Source organism: Melanostigma gelatinosum, assembly GCF_949748355.1.
Source record: "Melanostigma gelatinosum genome assembly, chromosome: 17".
Taxonomy (NCBI): Eukaryota; Metazoa; Chordata; class Actinopteri; order Perciformes; family Zoarcidae; genus Melanostigma; species Melanostigma gelatinosum.
In genome coordinates this window covers 14,630,220-14,646,913 of record NC_136650.1, presented here as the reverse complement: position 1 = coordinate 14,646,913, position 16,694 = coordinate 14,630,220, and the positions used below count along the sequence as shown (strand labels likewise).

The following is a 16,694-nucleotide window of genomic DNA, read 5'->3' as shown; positions in this document are numbered from 1 at the left end:
CATGGTTTGACTGAGACCTCCTATGTGAAAGCTGCAACCTTTCCACAACCTCCAAGTTATCTCTCTGCATTCAATCAAATCAGTGGCGCAAAAAACAGTCTGAAATAAAATGTGATCACATTTAGAAACTTATTATTTATTCCAGGTATTACTTTTACAGCTTGGAGAATCTACAGGGAGCAACATATCTCCCCCCAAGAGCAACTTTCTGCAAACATCGACGCTGTTACTATTTAAAAGTCAGAAAAGTGACTGATGTAAAACACTGAATGGAAGGAAACACAGACGGTAAAATCAAACATTACAAGCCTGAAACAACAAGTTCATTATAAATAAGAGATATTACGGTTTTAAACCACAATTCCCATCTGAAATCATAAAATGTGATTTGTACCTTCATCTGAATACTTGTACTTGGCGTTTTTGCAACCAGAATTGAAAGGACAAATAGCAGACGGCGAGCTTTTGTCCCCTGCAGACTTTCTGTCCTTTGAGAAGACGCTGCAGAGCAGACGCAGCACAACCAAAGTATCCACACCTTCACCTCTGCACAGCGGAACATGCTGAAAATGTGTTTATTCGGTTTCGTTATTGTTTTAACTTATTTATTTAATCACTGTGTGCAGGTGTTTGATTCAGTGCTTTTTTAAGGATTTGTTCCATGGTAAAGGAACTGCAATTAACATTGTAAGGGGCTGAGGTTATGACATCTTTCTTCTCTTTCTAACATTGCAGTGCGCTCCCTTTAATTCTGCTGTATTATGCAGACTTCAATCACCGGCTTGATAGAAAGTCACACCGATATATTCTCCTTTCAATCAACCAAATCAATGTCACTTTGATTGCATCAGCCTGACGTCACGGCAAAGTCCAGTTTTGGGCTATTTTTAATCTGTCCACAGGAGGCTCGACCTTTCGTTGACTGCGCCCCTGCAGCATAAACACTTCGTGTAAAAAAAAAAAAAAAGAATACATTTTAAAAAAGAAAAGAAAAAAAGGGAAAAAGAATATCATTCTGAAGGAGCGTCGGGAGAAATATCGGGTTTCTTTTCCAACAGAATTCAACTCTGCAGGGATTCTTCAGGTAAACGCAATGACGAGACTGAATACAAAAGGTGTTCAAGAAAAGAGAGCAGAAAACCAAACAGCACTCATGCATTTGGGATTCTTTTCAAACTCTGAAGCAGGTAAACACATTTAAGAAGCTGCTCCAAGCTTTGGCAGCTTGTGGCAACAGGATTTTACATTGTCGCCTGTTTGGGGTGACATGCAGGTTGGTACAGCGTGCGCCCTGAGTGCTTATAAGGCTTCATCTCCGATCATTTAATGCTCAAAATGGCAAACACTATATATTATGTAAAAGATTAAACATAATTTCCCATTGTTGTTTCCCTTCGATGACCCTGAAAATAAACATGCAAATATTGTCTGTAACTGAGACATCTGCAATGTTACCGTAATATAATAGAACAATTTGAAAGCTTCTGACTGTGATGAGCTGAGATGAGGACGCTTGCTTCTTCCTCATGAATGAATTCCTATAAATGAGCGAGTGACCTCCTTGGCTTCACGGTCTTCTTAATCCTGAGCCAATTACGGCTCACAGTAATCTTTTGTGGTTGATGGCAGATATGCACCAACATGAAGCTGCTGGAATCATCATTTTTATCAGAAAACAGGTACAAATTAAATTGACTGATTCACGCTTCTAAAAAAAAGCTTTGCAGATATATATATACATATATATATATACACATATACATATATACATATATACACATATATACATATATACATATATACATATATATACATATATACACATATATACATATATACACATATATACACATCTATATACACGTATACACATATACACACATATATACACACATATACACACATATACAGACATATACATATACACACATATATACACATATACATATACACATATACACATATACATATACACATATACATATATATATACATATATATACATATACATATATATACATACACATATATATACATATACATATATATACATACACATACACATATATATACATATATATATATATACATATATATATAGAAATAAAGATATCAAGTCATCTTTACACACTAACTGTAAACACGTACTGCAACTGTAAAGTTTTATGAAGACACTCGATCAAAATGACAAATGACTTCAGCGAGATGAAGGTAAACTAGGTCCATGTGTCCAATGCGTTGCCGAGTGAGTGCAGAAGAACGTCAGCCACAGATTTTTCATACAAGGGCCAGAAAAGCTGGGGATGAGGCAGATCTTTCCATATAGGAAGACTCACAATGAGGAGGTCATGCGTCATTTGATTTACACTCTGCATCTGCTGAAGATATTTAAAAGGAGTTTCTCTGCTAGATAAATTGGGCTTTTTCACTGTGAAGTGTAGTAAATTGTGTTACATCGCCAATACAGGCTGATGAATGTTGGTCCGTGGGGATTTTCAACATTTGCTGGAGTATACAAAATCTTAAAAAGGTCCGTCTGTATGTACAGCATCTATATGTGGCTATTGGGTATAGTGTCGTACTGTAAACAAATATTCTAGCTCATCACAGAAAATATAACTCACAGGAAATATTAGAGCTAAAACTAGGAGTTGATTCATGGACAGAAAATAAATGGGAAACTATTTTGATCATCGATTAATCTTTCTGGTCATTTGTTTCACGCAAAGAATTATGAAGAAAATCCCAAAGATTCTCTGGTTTCACTTCCTGAAGTGAGAGGATTTTCTATGTTTCTCTGTTTTATATGTAAACTAAATATCTTTGGGCTCTGGGAGGTAGTGAGGCATTTTTTCTACATCAAAAGATGTAAAGGTTTACCCCCCCCACCTCCCCAAAAAAAGAAAGAAAAGCAGGATGGCACAAATAATCGTTCCCTGCAGTCAGAGTAAATGTGTACGGGTAATTGCCTGACGTGTCACACTGATTATTTCATACACAACCTGCAATCATGCTAAATAGTTATTGTTTAACATTGACAAGTTGAATTTCCAGTCATTAGCATGCGACATTAAATCAATTAATTATTAATGGTTTCCCGTTCACAAAGAGAAAAAAAAAATGGTGGAAAATAAATCACAAACATTAATCTGGTGTAAGCGGTTGCGAGCCGCTGCTTTGACTTTATTATTACAACCATATGAATGAGTTCCTCTATGTGCGCCCAGGCATGTTAAAGCAGTTCTACAATGAACAGCTCTCAAATTGCATTTGTTGCTGTTCCCAGAGCAGTCTCTGATATTCGGAGCCAAAGGCTGAGCACACACTCGTCACTCAGCAGATCCTCACAAATCACCTTTCAGACGAAATTTTACAAACGCATTCCTCGGCTTCATTTCTGTACGACTATATATCACTTTTGGCGGCTTATGGGATGGAAAATATGCTTGTTTTCATTTGTCGCCGTGAAGACAATCAGTGTACCGATGTAAACGATCATTAACTATTTGAGTTTACTAGAGAAAGAGAACCCGAGGCACTGCGTGACCTTTGTAAAAACAGAAGAAATGATTATTCATCAGCGTAGTGAGTCATGGCAAACAATAGGAGAAAAATGATTGTACGGAAAGTAAGAATATTCTCATAATAGGCTCAGCTGAATCATTTTCTCTTTATAATCATCTACTTTTAAGCTGCTTCCACAACACCGAACGAAAGAGGTACAGATTCCTCATTTGCTCAAGTCACACCATCGCCCTCATAAACCCTAACAGATCCTGAATAGAGTTACTCACACACAAGAAGAAGCAGGAGGCCCGCTGAAACCTGCTGCATGTCAGTGGTGCTTGAAAAGTGTCCATTCAAGTGTTTTCTTTAGAAGAATGTGATTGAAATGAAATCCATATTCTCCTCACATTTTCAAAAAACACTTTTAACAAGCTCTAATCAATTAACCTACCGTACTGGAGCCGACTGATTTGATTAGTGATTTTCATCTAACAGTTTGGGAGTTATCAACACAGTTACGTAAATGATTTAATCAGGGCGGAGGTAGCAGGGGGTCTTCACTGATGACACAATAATCAAGGTTTCCCGTGCACCCACACCGGAAGCAAATGACAGAATCTATTAAAGAGTTGACCAAGATCAAAACTGTAAGCTGTAAGTGTAATCACACAACTGGTTGATAAGTTAGGATACATTTTTAGATTTATTTATTTTTTCAGATTTTCGGATGGACAGATGGATACAGCATATGCATGTCATGCTATTTAGCCATTAGCCCCTTGCTAGCATGGTCAAGCAGCAGCTGATGAGCCTCACTTGCGTAGGACCAGCTAAGATCTTTGTAGAATTGCAAGCAGGTCCACATGACAGCATTTCTTCCGTCCATATCAACAGCCAAGTCCTCGCATTTGGTTACACTTTGAATACTTCACATGAAAAAATAATCAAAGTTCACAGGTGACGTTGGAATAAAAGCTGTACTTCTGCCCATTGTATTGGAGAAAAGGACATATGTGTGGGCGGGTGGATCCTCAGTGTAATAGGAATTGAGGGCGTTAATAACGCATTTAGAGGCCTTTGTAAAACGATGAGGAAAAAAGAAGATAAAACTCTCCTGTGACTGACAGATAATTTCAGTCTTTTGTTCATTTTTTTTAAAGAGCTGTGCTCCTCGATAACACTTAACAAAAGTTCTGCCCTGAGCATACTAAAGTAATTCAGATGTTAATAGACGTCTGTCACAGATATAACTAAAACAAACCGAGTCCCAAGAAGACTACACTCACAGTAAACTACTGCTCACAGAAAAGTCTCTTTTGATACTGCACCTGTAACATATAAACACACCAACAATACACTGAATCTAAACGCTCTAAGCTGTATTCTAACAGTATTCTTTAGTGTAAGTGACAGAAGGAGTTAAATTATCAACACAGAAATGTCACAGTTAGCATTTACATGTTTAAAAAGTGCGACTGTGGCTAAGTGGAGAGCAGGGTCGTCCTTCAATCAGAGGATCAGAGGTTCGATCCCCGCTCCTTGAGCAAGACACCTAACGCCTCGCCTACGGCGTGTGAATGTTGGTTGGGGCAGGAGGCATTGTAGCCCCTTCCATGGGAATGATGACAAGTAGTGTTAAAGCGTGTTTGAGTGGTCGGAAAGACTAGAAAAGAGCTATACGGTCTATTTACCTCAGGAAACTGTACTTCAAGAAAAGGGGAGAATTAATGGAAAACACATGATTCACATGAAGCAAGAACAGATCCAGTATGTTCTTGCTTCATCTCTTTTTTTGGACGATGCTCGATATCCTTTTCAGCATAATTCACTTCACACACACCTAATACACTTGACACAACGTTGGCCTTCAATGCTATTAATCCTGGCAAGAGGGCATTATTGTAAACCAAACGCCTCCGTCTCAATACAAAAGAAGTTTATTTATGCTTCTGGTGTTCTGTGTGTTCTGTGTTCCATTTCTGACCAAAAATATCTTCCTGTCTCTCTGCATCCACAAGCCCCGGTTAAGGTCAAACTATTATCCTGCACTCTGTGTTCCCGCAGTATCGTGTCTCCATTGATGATCAATCATGAATGTGAATGGTACGAAACAGAAGATCAGAAATCAGAGAGAGTTTCTATCTAGAAAGATATTACAAGGTGTTTAGAAAACAAACACATTCGTGCCAAAAGACAAAAAACAGATGGGAATATCAGCGCTTCAAGAGACATTTCACTGCATCTGCATTCGTTCAAAGCAGGAATTTTCGCCCCAAAGCCTACCGGAAGAATGTCTCGACTTGATTCTGTCAGCTTTGCTAACATCCAATAGTTGGGAAAGAACAGCTTGCCTAAGAGTGCTAACATCCACTTCAACGTCCTTCAGGGCTTTTGTGTAGTGTGGACGGGCGAAAGGGAAAACAACTTTTGTTTGTCTGTGAGGTAAAGAACTTTCCCCATGTGGACCAACAGCATTGTTCAGTATGAAGACATCACGCATCGAAGCTTATCTACACTTGTGTAATGATTAGAAATTAAGCCTCGGAATTGCCAATGTACAGAAAACATATATAATAAAATGATCATCTCGGGAGGGATTTGAAAACAGATAAGAGCAAAGCTTTGAATATAAGACTTAAAAACAGGGATAAAGCAGTAGGTTGATGACTATCAATCCCTGTTTTTCCTCCGACAGATCAAAGACAAGAGGCTTAGATGTTCAGGCAGCTGAAAATGATTCTTAATGAGGATGGACGATTAAAACGGATGTTTGAGTATATGTACAGTAATTGTGTGTGGTAGGACTAATGATATTCTGCTGCGCTTGATGGTACTCACATGGGACATGTAATCCCATAATGCCTTGGGGAGAAAGTGGCACTGAAGCTTTGCATAGATCAGTGTGAAGAGTGCTGGATTTCAGCTCCACGGGGGAAACACACCAAACCTCACAAGCATATTTTAGATTTTGTATAGGCCTGACTTTCAAACTCGGCTCTAGCATTACTTATACGACACTACTGCAAGTAGCAACTGGCTGCCTCATTACTTAGCCACAGTCTGCATTGCAGGCCATGGGTTTTATCTTGGCTGAGACAAACTCTCTGTTTTTCTAAAGTGCTAAGTCAGGCCCCACCTCTGCTGGAGCATCTGATTCCTTATTGGATTTTTTCCTGCTCGTCCACGGGGTGATGTGTAGTGAGCAGCTCACAGTGTCAAGTCTGTCGGATCCATCAATTAACTCCACTTTTAAGCATCAATTAGCTGAAACGACAAGATGAATAATCGCTCGACGGAAGATTATTCTGCAACAAGTGAGACTTCTCAAAAGCTTGCTGATTTTCTCTTTTAATTCTAAACTGAATGATTTTGCATTTAGGAAGGAAAATAAACAACAACCAAGGTAAAGGTACCAGGGTAAAGGGGTTGTACAGGGGTATCCTGGAGCCTAACTAAGCAAAACTGGCTCCTGCACCTTTCAAATAATAGCAAAGAAACTCTGACCTTTCAAAAACCAGCATTTGGATGGAAAAACTTTAAAAGTAATGCCACTTTTAAATGTTATTCCCCAGCAAATTAAAATAAACAACATTGATCATTCTGTAATGGCCCTGGCCATGAAGGGAGCTTCCAGCAGGGGAGTTGAAAAGTGATCTCTGAATTGAAGTGTCTCATTCTGTCGTGATTGACTGCTTACTCCTCTCAAATCTATTCCGTAGAGATTTATGGGCAAATCGAGTGGACTGCCTGCCATGCAATTACTGTCAAGTGGATCCAATTGCACCTCTTTGTCACTCTAATACTGGAAATTTGGTTCTCATTAGATGAATGTCAAATGGAATTAAGGCCTTCACTTATTTTACAAGACACCAACCGCCACCTCTGGCAACTTCTTTTCCCACCGCTGCTGGTCCGATCACCTGCGCTGGGATGACAACAGCCGCGATACACGGAGAAAACTAGAAATACAGCAGAGCACTTCAATTTGAGTTTAGTTCCTTGTCTGTCCAAAATGTCATGACGTCATCATTTTATCCTATTCGACATTTGTGTGAAATTGTCAAAATGAGTTACGGTTAAAAGAAAAAGAAGAGTTTTGTCAGGTCACAGCGACCACCAAAAGCTAAGCACTTCATCCTTGAGTGCAGGTGGAAGTTTGTGCCAAATTTGAGGTCTCTCCCTCAAAGCGTTCTGGCGATGTCTGTTCACAAGCATGGGGCGGACAGACGGACAACCTAAAAGCCGGAAATAATTCGGTTAAATACCTGAATGAACCAACCTGAAGTGTAGAGAGAATACAGAATACAAATGAAAGTCTTACTCTGCTCATCACACCAGGGGATGTGAGGCAGGAAGCTGAGTTACAGGATCCAGGGGTCAACTGTCTGCTCATCACAGCTGAGGAGCATGACCTACAGCTGGGCCCATCAATGCTGCCCCGACAAAATGTCAATACTTGTGATATCCTGACAACTACAGTATAAACAGTCACACCATGGAGCTTAATTGTGATCTATAATCCCTGTCAAACAGCAATCCCCACTGGTGTGTCTGGTGAGACGTTAAACTGGTGAATAATAGGTTTGGTATGTAGCGTGCGTGCGTGACATTAGCCAGTGCCTCTCATGAGGGGCGGCGTGCCCATGTGTGTGTTAGCTGTACCAAGACAGAGTAGCTAACCACAACCACAACATATGCTTCGGTATTATCACTCCGCTACTAGCAGGAAGAGAGCATGCAAAGTGGAAAGTCTGTGTGTGTGTTTCTCGATGAAAGTTCCCATTCTCTTTATATATGTGTGTGTTTTCTTGTCTGGGAGTGTGCGTGTGTGTGTTTTGTGTGTGCACCGTCACTGCCAGAGGACTGGCTGCCAACACAGAAATCACCTGGCTTCTCATTCCTGTTTCAGTGCCAGGCAATGAAAAAGGCTGAAGAAGTCCCATTATACCCTGAAGACGAGGGCGTATGCACACACAAAACACACATCTAATCGACACATTATTGGTTTGACTTCAGCAACTGCAAGACTCAATCCAAACAGGGGAGGAAAAACACGATCTTATCTTCATGGGTAACTCTGAAATAAGTACACATACAAACACGGCATTGTGTATTCAGTCAGAAGCGCCACATAAACGGGGAGCAACAACAACACAAGCGGAGTCGAGAGGTGTGTAATCACTGGAACACGGCGGATTAAAAAATGCAAGGAGGAAAACGTAAGGGGAGAGATGAGAAAGAGAGAGAGTTGGAAAAACAAGTGTGAAAAATAGAGCGAGCGATTGAAAGAGTAAATACTGGTGGTGGTACTGAGAGAAGGAAAAGGACGGTGGACTTCGTCGCAAATGCTCGGCTGCGTCAGCTCTCGCCTGCAGCAACGGCTCTCAACAGCTGAACTTTCTGGCAGCGACAATATGGCCGCAGATGGAATTCATACAGCACCACTCTCATCCGGCACCGTCATCTAACTTGCCCCAAGCAATATGACCAACAGAATATTCATTTTTTTAGTTTTTTGTTTTCAAAAGCAAGGATTGTAAGTAAATCATCATTTGATGAGACAGCTGATTCCTCTCAAGTGAAACAATTCAGTTCGGAGCTTCACAAGTTAGTATTTCACACGCGAACTAGAGAACGGCGTTGATGTCAGCGCTCGGGATTAAACACCGTTTTGTGGTAAACGAATATGTGAACAAGGAAACAACGTCTCTGCCACTCTCAGAAGTTGCTGCCTAACCGCACAACCTTCCAAACACTCAACAAAAACATTCAAAGTCAAATAGTTTTAATTTCGAGTTCACTCCCTGTCAAAACCCAGAGAAGCGACAGGGTTTCAGAGAGGTAATCAAGAATAACAGAGAAAGAGCACATAAACAAGGGGATGATCTTTTACTTTTCCCCCGTGGAGCTCCCAATTTAACCTGAAGCCCCCTCTGTACCTGAGACACGATGAGAAGGAATCTCACTGACGTTCATATGGGACTCGGAGTCATTACCAGCACATTGGTTTTGGACTCAAACAGTTGCGACGGCAAATCAGGGAAACAAAACCTCAAGGATTCGGCTGCTCAATTGAAATGCAGTGTGCAATTAACTTTATAATCCGTTTACAAATGAGGTCTAGCCTGCTGCAATCTCTGGAGTGCGTATTTGTATGCAGGGGGAGTGTGTTTGTGTACTCGCCGTGAATAAATTCTCACTTTGGAGCGAAGACGCCTATATTAAAAAATGAGATTTATAAGCCAAATGGAAACTCAATATTAATTGTTATAAATGACAATATATATATATATATATATATATATATATATATATATATATATATATATATATATATATATGTGTGTGTGTGTGTGTGTGTGTGTGTGTGTGAGAGAGATTTATGTGAGCACATCATGATGTGAAACACAGAAGAGCAGTGAGAGAGTGAGGCAGTGCTCTATAAGTTTGGAAAATAGGGCTTTTTCTCCAACACTGAATGATTTATCGAGATGAGCTAAAACAGTTTTTTTTATACGAGGAAGGAGAGACTAAAAGCATTTTCCAATACATTAGAGAGGGGATGGGTGTAATTACAAAGCCAGAGTCAGTGTCCTCCCTCTTAAATATATCTAATATCACGCAGCCTGTGATTGCCACACAAAGTGATATGATTATTCCCATCTGAAGTGTGTGCGTGTGTGTGTGTGTGTGTGTGTGTGCGCAGCGTTAAAGGTTTAACATCGTTTTGAACTCAATCAAAAAAAAACCCACACATCCCTGTTCTCTTTCTCCACCCAGTCTGTCCGTGTGCCGCTCAGATGATAAACATATTCTCCACAGCTGAGCACCGAGCTCTGCCGACATTTGAAAATGGGCAAGAAATAATCGGGGTGCAAACAGTTGCTATTGCAAATTTAAAGTTTTGATAATTCATCCTTGCTTTTCTGACTTTTATCCACTTTCTCACCTCCGCCTTACCGCTTCATTTTGTTTCAGCTTTCTCCTCCTCGTCAGCTCTACCTCTGAACTGCTAAGCTGTAAACATCACAGCAAAATGCCATTATTCTACGCTGTCTAAGAAATGCTTTGTTTTAAAAAGGTGCTTTGGATGCTGTGTGAGCCAAAAAGAAAAGTGCTTAGTGGCACATTTAATAATTCGTCCTGCAGCATGGCATGTGGGGTTGTGTGAACACAGAGATGGAATTAGAAAGGATATTTGAGAGACAGAAAGCCCCAAAGGTTCTCAGAAAATTAAAATTAAAATTATACAGGACTTCACCATGGGAAAAGAATATATATTGTCAGTCACAATTTGTGACATATGATAAAATCCAATTTAACACGCATAACCAATATTGTCCTCTTTATTTTACGAAACAGCTGCTCTGGGCTGAATTGAAGCAGTCTGGTTTCTGGAGCTTCTGAATAATAATGTACATCACAGACACAACTCATTGTTTTTCTCATTAAAAACAAAAGAAAAACAGCATTTGATTTTCGCCTTCAGGGGAGCAAAACTATTGCAGATTAGGGCCAAACTAAAGTCCAGGTAAGGCTTCTTTAAACACAGGCCGTCTGATATGGAGACAAATGAAAGGCAGACGTGGGAGATTATACATGCTTCATCATGTAACAGAGCAGAAAGACTGTAGAAAGATACGCTATCAGACAAAAGTGTAGAAAGCTCTGCCTGCACCAGAGTAATCGTCACTATGTAGTTTTACAGAGGGGAGCAGTGATTGAGAGCCCTAATGGAGTAACACACACATCCTCCCTGGTGAGGCCACTTTAACAGAGAGGTGTGTGAGTTCACTGCTGGCCAGTTAATGACGACCCATAATGCATTTTGTGGCGATACGAGCCGTGAGATCAGACATATGGTCAGGGTGGATGAGTGGATGGGTAAAAAAAAAAAAATAATGCAGAGAGAGGGGAGCGGAGAGAGCATGTTTGTGTCAGAAAATGAGACAGACGGGATGAGGTAACGACGAGCGACGGTAAAAAAGAGAAAGAAAGAGCGCGAGCAGAAGAGAAAGTGAGACGACAAGGAGCAGAGGAAGAGTTTCAGTCTTACCATGTCAATGAGGTTCTCCTGGATCCGGTTCAGTGTGGTTCTCAGTCTGCTGCTGATAAGGCCCAGACCCGACGACTCATACTGTACAATTCCAAAACACACACATACATATATTTACATATATATCTACCGGTATGTACACAATATATATATATATATATATATATATATATATATATATATATATATATATATATATACACACACACATACAATTACTTTCTGCACCGTGCACAAACACCTTCCTCTTCCTGAACAGCACACACAATTCAGCAGAGTGTGAAGGTGCGCACACACACACACACACACACACACACACACACACACACACACACACTTTCATCTCATGTAGTCGCAGACAAGAGAATCTTTACTTTCGGCTTCTAGCCGAGTCTAATCCAAAAGAGGGCGGAGTAAACTGGAGGAGTAGAAGTCAAAATCAATCTCAGTGTGGAGAGGTAGAAAGCACAGCAAACTCAAACATCTAAATGCTACTGAAATCACTTTCACATGTGTTTGATGTCACTTCAAATCCACCACACCACAAGTGTTGACTATAGCATTTTGGACTCGCAAGGTAGGGGGGGAGACAACCTTGTGCGTTAGTCGTTAATGCTTCCAGAGATCTACTCTTACCAAGCAAGCAGGGCCCACCACCCTGGCAGGGCCCGCGTCTCTGCCACCGTGAGTTGGCAGAGACGGGCTTGGGACAGGCTATGGATGACGAATGGGCAGCAGAAAGGAAAAACAAGAAGCAAAGTCTCACGTTAACAAAAAACAACAAACAAACACAGAAACAGAATTACATTAATGGAAGTAAGTGGTGAAATTACTTGTGTACACATTAACACTTGATTGTTGCCTCACATTAAAATGAAATGACATTTTTAATCTTGTACTTAGTCTGAAACTGAAACATACGTCCAGCTCAATAATCTCCCTTTCAGTGCGGTGATGTTGTATAGCGACTTCACGATACAACTTCCTGCTGTGTCTCTGCAGGAAGCTTTCCAAGGTTTGAAAAAAAACAACTCTGCCGACATCATCAGAGTTATTTTGTTTATCTCAGCATCTTTAACAGAAGGCTTGTATTGAAAACTTGAGATTTGGTGTGTGAAAGAGGTGGGCACAGGGAGAGTGCAACGAAAGACGCTAATTGAGTTGCATTATGGGGAATGTAGGATCAAACATTTCTGGAGCATTTTCGTATTTTTTCCTGGAGAAGATAGAAAGGGGTATTTTATTTTATTCTGCGTCACAGGAGACTGTGACGGTGTATTAACTTTGACTTGCACATGTGCATGCAAGATGAATATAATTCATCGGGAGCAACCGTCTGTGGGAGGCAGGAGCCGAGAATGAAAAATGACAGTTTCTTGCACAGAAACCATCTATTCAAACATCAGATACTTTCCTGATTCTCTCTCTCTCTCTCCCTACGTATCATTCCACATCATTGTTTTGGTACCCAGCCTCTCTCCTCCCTTCTTTCTGCCATCATACTGCCAAACGGAGCAACATACTAAAAATTCTTTATCTTCCCTCCATCTTTCACCTCACATTTCTCTCCGTTTTAATTTAGATTAATCCAATGGGGCTAACTTTCCAAAATTCTAAAGCTTTAATCACTTTTCCAAAAATAGTTTATAACCCTGCCTCTCTCAGCCCCGAATACTTAGAAGCCGGTTTATTAATGGCATTGGAGAATCTGTGAGCATGGCACATAATGCAGCTTTAGCAGATGTGTGACGGAGTCAATGGTGCAGCTTGACCTGACAGGGTCAATATACACAGAGAACGGGGTATTTACCCTTTTTGAATATTAATGTCACCCATTACTCTTCAAGCGGGGGAGTCAAGCAGCTCCATCTTGATTCCAGCGGTGTAAAGGGAGCAAAGCCTAGGTCAAAATACCAGCATATGTGCATAGCAATTTTCAGAGATCTTTTTAAAGATTCATGGGCGGCATTAGCATTTTGCTGTAGGTGCCTCTCTGAGTAAGACTATTATTGAAATGGGCCGGTTCACGATATCACATTTAATGAGGACTAGAGGTGCACGGGGGAAAAAAAGAGTCAGAATTTCAGAGAGATGCAGACTGGAAGGGGAACAGTGCGAGGAGAGAAAAAAACAGAAGACGAACGATGACATGTGAAAGGAGCAGAGTATGTAAGACTAAGGACACTGGGATGGAAAAAAAGAAGGGGGGGAAGGCTCAGGAAAAAAAAAAAAATGACATCCAGTCTATGTGTGACATGCGGTACTTTAACCGTTAGTGGTCAGATCAAGTTGTCAATTCTCAACCAGTGTGTCACCTTCCCTCCCTTCATCTCCCCATGGCACACACACACACACACACACACAAAAACACAAACGCATCAATAATATGCAGTGGAGCGGCCCCCGCGGAGCATTCATCCTCTTCATCTCTTCCACCTCGATGGGACAGAAGTCATTTATGTCGCTATCATTATCACTTCCCCCCCGAGGGTGATACTGACACAAATGCCGTTTTCTCTCTTTGCGAGGCACTACAAAAGACACGATAGTCTCTCCATGGAGCGAGGGGAAGTGGGCTCGCCGACTGTAAACTATCGTTCAACTTCAATTTGTACTGAGACAGAGAGCGAAGCGAAAAGACGGAAAGATTATGTACATATATTATCTAATAAACATGAGAATTCAAAAATTCTAGCCTTAGAAATAGATGAAGGCAATTTTCTTAAAGCACCGTACCGCTGATGCAGCACAAGTAATATATTGTAGCCGCAGGCATTGCAATGGGAAAAAAAAGAAAAAGTCCCCTCTACTTGTGGTAACTTCAAAACTCTTTATTTGTTGTAGCTCAGTTAGAGCGTCCTGTGAAGCAGCGATGTACCACGGCACTACAACACTCCGCTACATCACAGCTGGGTGTGGTCTCAAGTACAACAGACCACGCCCAGCTGTGACATCGGCTGTGGTTGAGCTGGGCCGTGTGGAATTACTCTAAAACATACTATGTGTTGATTTACTAATTCAACATGTGTGTAAAAAAAAATAAAAAATACTGTACCATGTCATTACGTCCAAAGAAAGTGTACACGGCGTACAGGTAGTAGTCGAAGAGCTGCGACACACAGTGGATGACATCGAAGGCGATCGGCTTCAGAATGTTCATCATCTGCATATACTTCCCTGTTGGGAGATGACAGTGAATAAACAGTTAGCAGGAGTTTGTTGGACAAGCTTTATGTGCTCCTGGTTGCATAGCAGGGTGTATCACAGTGGACACGCATTGGGTTTTATTTAAGGCTTAAGAGTTGTTTTTAACCCGGTATCAGTTTATAATAAATTAAATGCTTCTGTTCTTAAGTACATCGTGTGGGAGATTAAAAGACTTAAACTACAGGAAGTTAATCATGGTGGAGCCACATCCTTTAGGGAAGAACTTCAGCAGGAACGCATTGCATTTGCATGAACTCGAGGGCAAGCATTCAGTTCAGGTAACAAAAGCAATAACTACAGAGGTACAGGGGTCTAACAAGGTTACCATTGACTCAGAACTGATGAATGGTGGGGGAAATAAAATAGAGATAAACTCAATCTAGCTGGTATTGCCACTGAGGCAGCACTATTCTCTCACACTCGTTCTCTTGAACTCCGGGAGCAATCTAACTCCATCACAAAGCTGCACAGACTGAATTTGAAGTGATTGCTTGGACTCAAACTTAGGCTTTTCTCTCAGTTTTGCCACACAGCTCTAAATCAATATTACCAATAAGAGAACACACGTTCTATTTCATACTGCACGGCGTGTCCCGGAACGTTCTGAAGTACGAACCGAAGACGGAAACAAAGAGGACACTTCAAATGAAAACAGCTGGTAGGAGGGACCAGGTTTTTGTTGGAATGACAGAAAATCGGTGTCATCCTCAATTACTAAATGAATGAAATGGCAGAAGACTTTTCCATCCGTACAAACCACACGGCAAAGATAATTGCCTCGTCTAATTCCTTTCTGACACACGGAAATCACATTATGAAGGTCACACCACCGAGAAACACGCTTTGCCGAAGGAAGTGCTCCGACGTCCTCGAAGCCGCGTCACGGAGACGCACAAGTACCTCTTTGGAAAACGAAAAGGTCAGAGCTCAGGTTGAAGGATAATAATTATCGGTGCAGCTGAGTCACACAGATAGCAAGCAGAGAACAGCAGAGTGCACTGATTGCAAAGAGCTGCTGGCTTTATTGGTGAATTAATAGATATCTTAGCAGGTTAGAGAGGAAGCCCACTGCGGCTACGTCTGTGCTGCTCTCAGGCAGGGCTAAGTGTGTGTACTGGATGTGTGTGTGTGTGTGTGTGTGTGTGTGTGTGTGTGCGTGCTCAGGACTCACCGACAAGCCGGATGACATTGAGGGTGGTATTGGTGAGAATCGGTGCATTGGTCTTATTAAGGTTGTAGTCTGACTTTTTCTTGCTTCTTATGGTCTCTCGGGACGCACTGATGATGCGTGTGCAGGGTGTGGGGGGGTGAGAGAGAGAGAGAGAGAGAGAGAGTCGGGCAGAGTCATGAGAAGAAAAGAGACTCAGTCATATATGTTAACATCACTAATCCTCAGAAATGATCGGCCAGGTTCAAAAACCTCAGAGCCGGTCCGAGTCTTCTAATTGATCAATCAGAAGCCATTACACAATGCAGGAGACACAGAGGGACCCACGACGGTGGAGTTTGTGAACCGGTGATCCTGGAGCTGCAGACAACCTGACACTGCTCATCGATCCATATTAGCCAGCAATCATTACACGGGCCTTCTAATTTCCGGATGTGACCGTGCGACCTATTCAACAATGAACCATTAGTGATTCCTGCTTGTAAGAATGTGGAATTAGCATTTTAGTGGCTATCGGTTAATACACATGAGGAACAGGAAATCGAATGCGGCGAGAGTTTAAGCATGAATATCAGGCCTGTCAGATCCGTGCAATAACGGGACTGAGAACTGACCATAAACATTAAGACACCATTCATAAATCATTGTGAATTACATGACAGGGAACTATTATTGTAACAGTGCTTCTGTAATGAGGAGCTACTGAATAAGTAATGGTAGTTAGTATTTTAGTTTCCTGTGCAAATCGGGTGTCGG

The 16,694-nt window shown here is 41.2% G+C and overlaps 1 protein-coding gene across 2 annotated transcripts in view; it reads right to left on the bottom strand.

Moving 5' to 3' along the window:
- vps50 (VPS50 subunit of EARP/GARPII complex) overlaps positions 1-16,694 on the bottom strand; it is an 82,042-nt gene that overhangs the window by 10,550 nt on the left and 54,798 nt on the right. Inside the window, exons 20-23 of one of the 2 annotated variants that reach the window (XM_079288482.1) lie at positions 15,942-16,048; positions 14,619-14,740; positions 12,200-12,277; positions 11,564-11,644 (exon numbers count right to left, since the gene is read on the bottom strand). In XM_079288482.1, coding sequence (XP_079144608.1) covers positions 11,564-11,644; positions 12,200-12,277; positions 14,619-14,740; positions 15,942-16,048 — 388 coding nt within the window. The remainder of the gene's footprint in view (positions 1-11,563; positions 11,645-12,199; positions 12,278-14,618; positions 14,741-15,941; positions 16,049-16,694) is intronic. The other variant, XM_079288481.1, reaches the window with a different exon arrangement.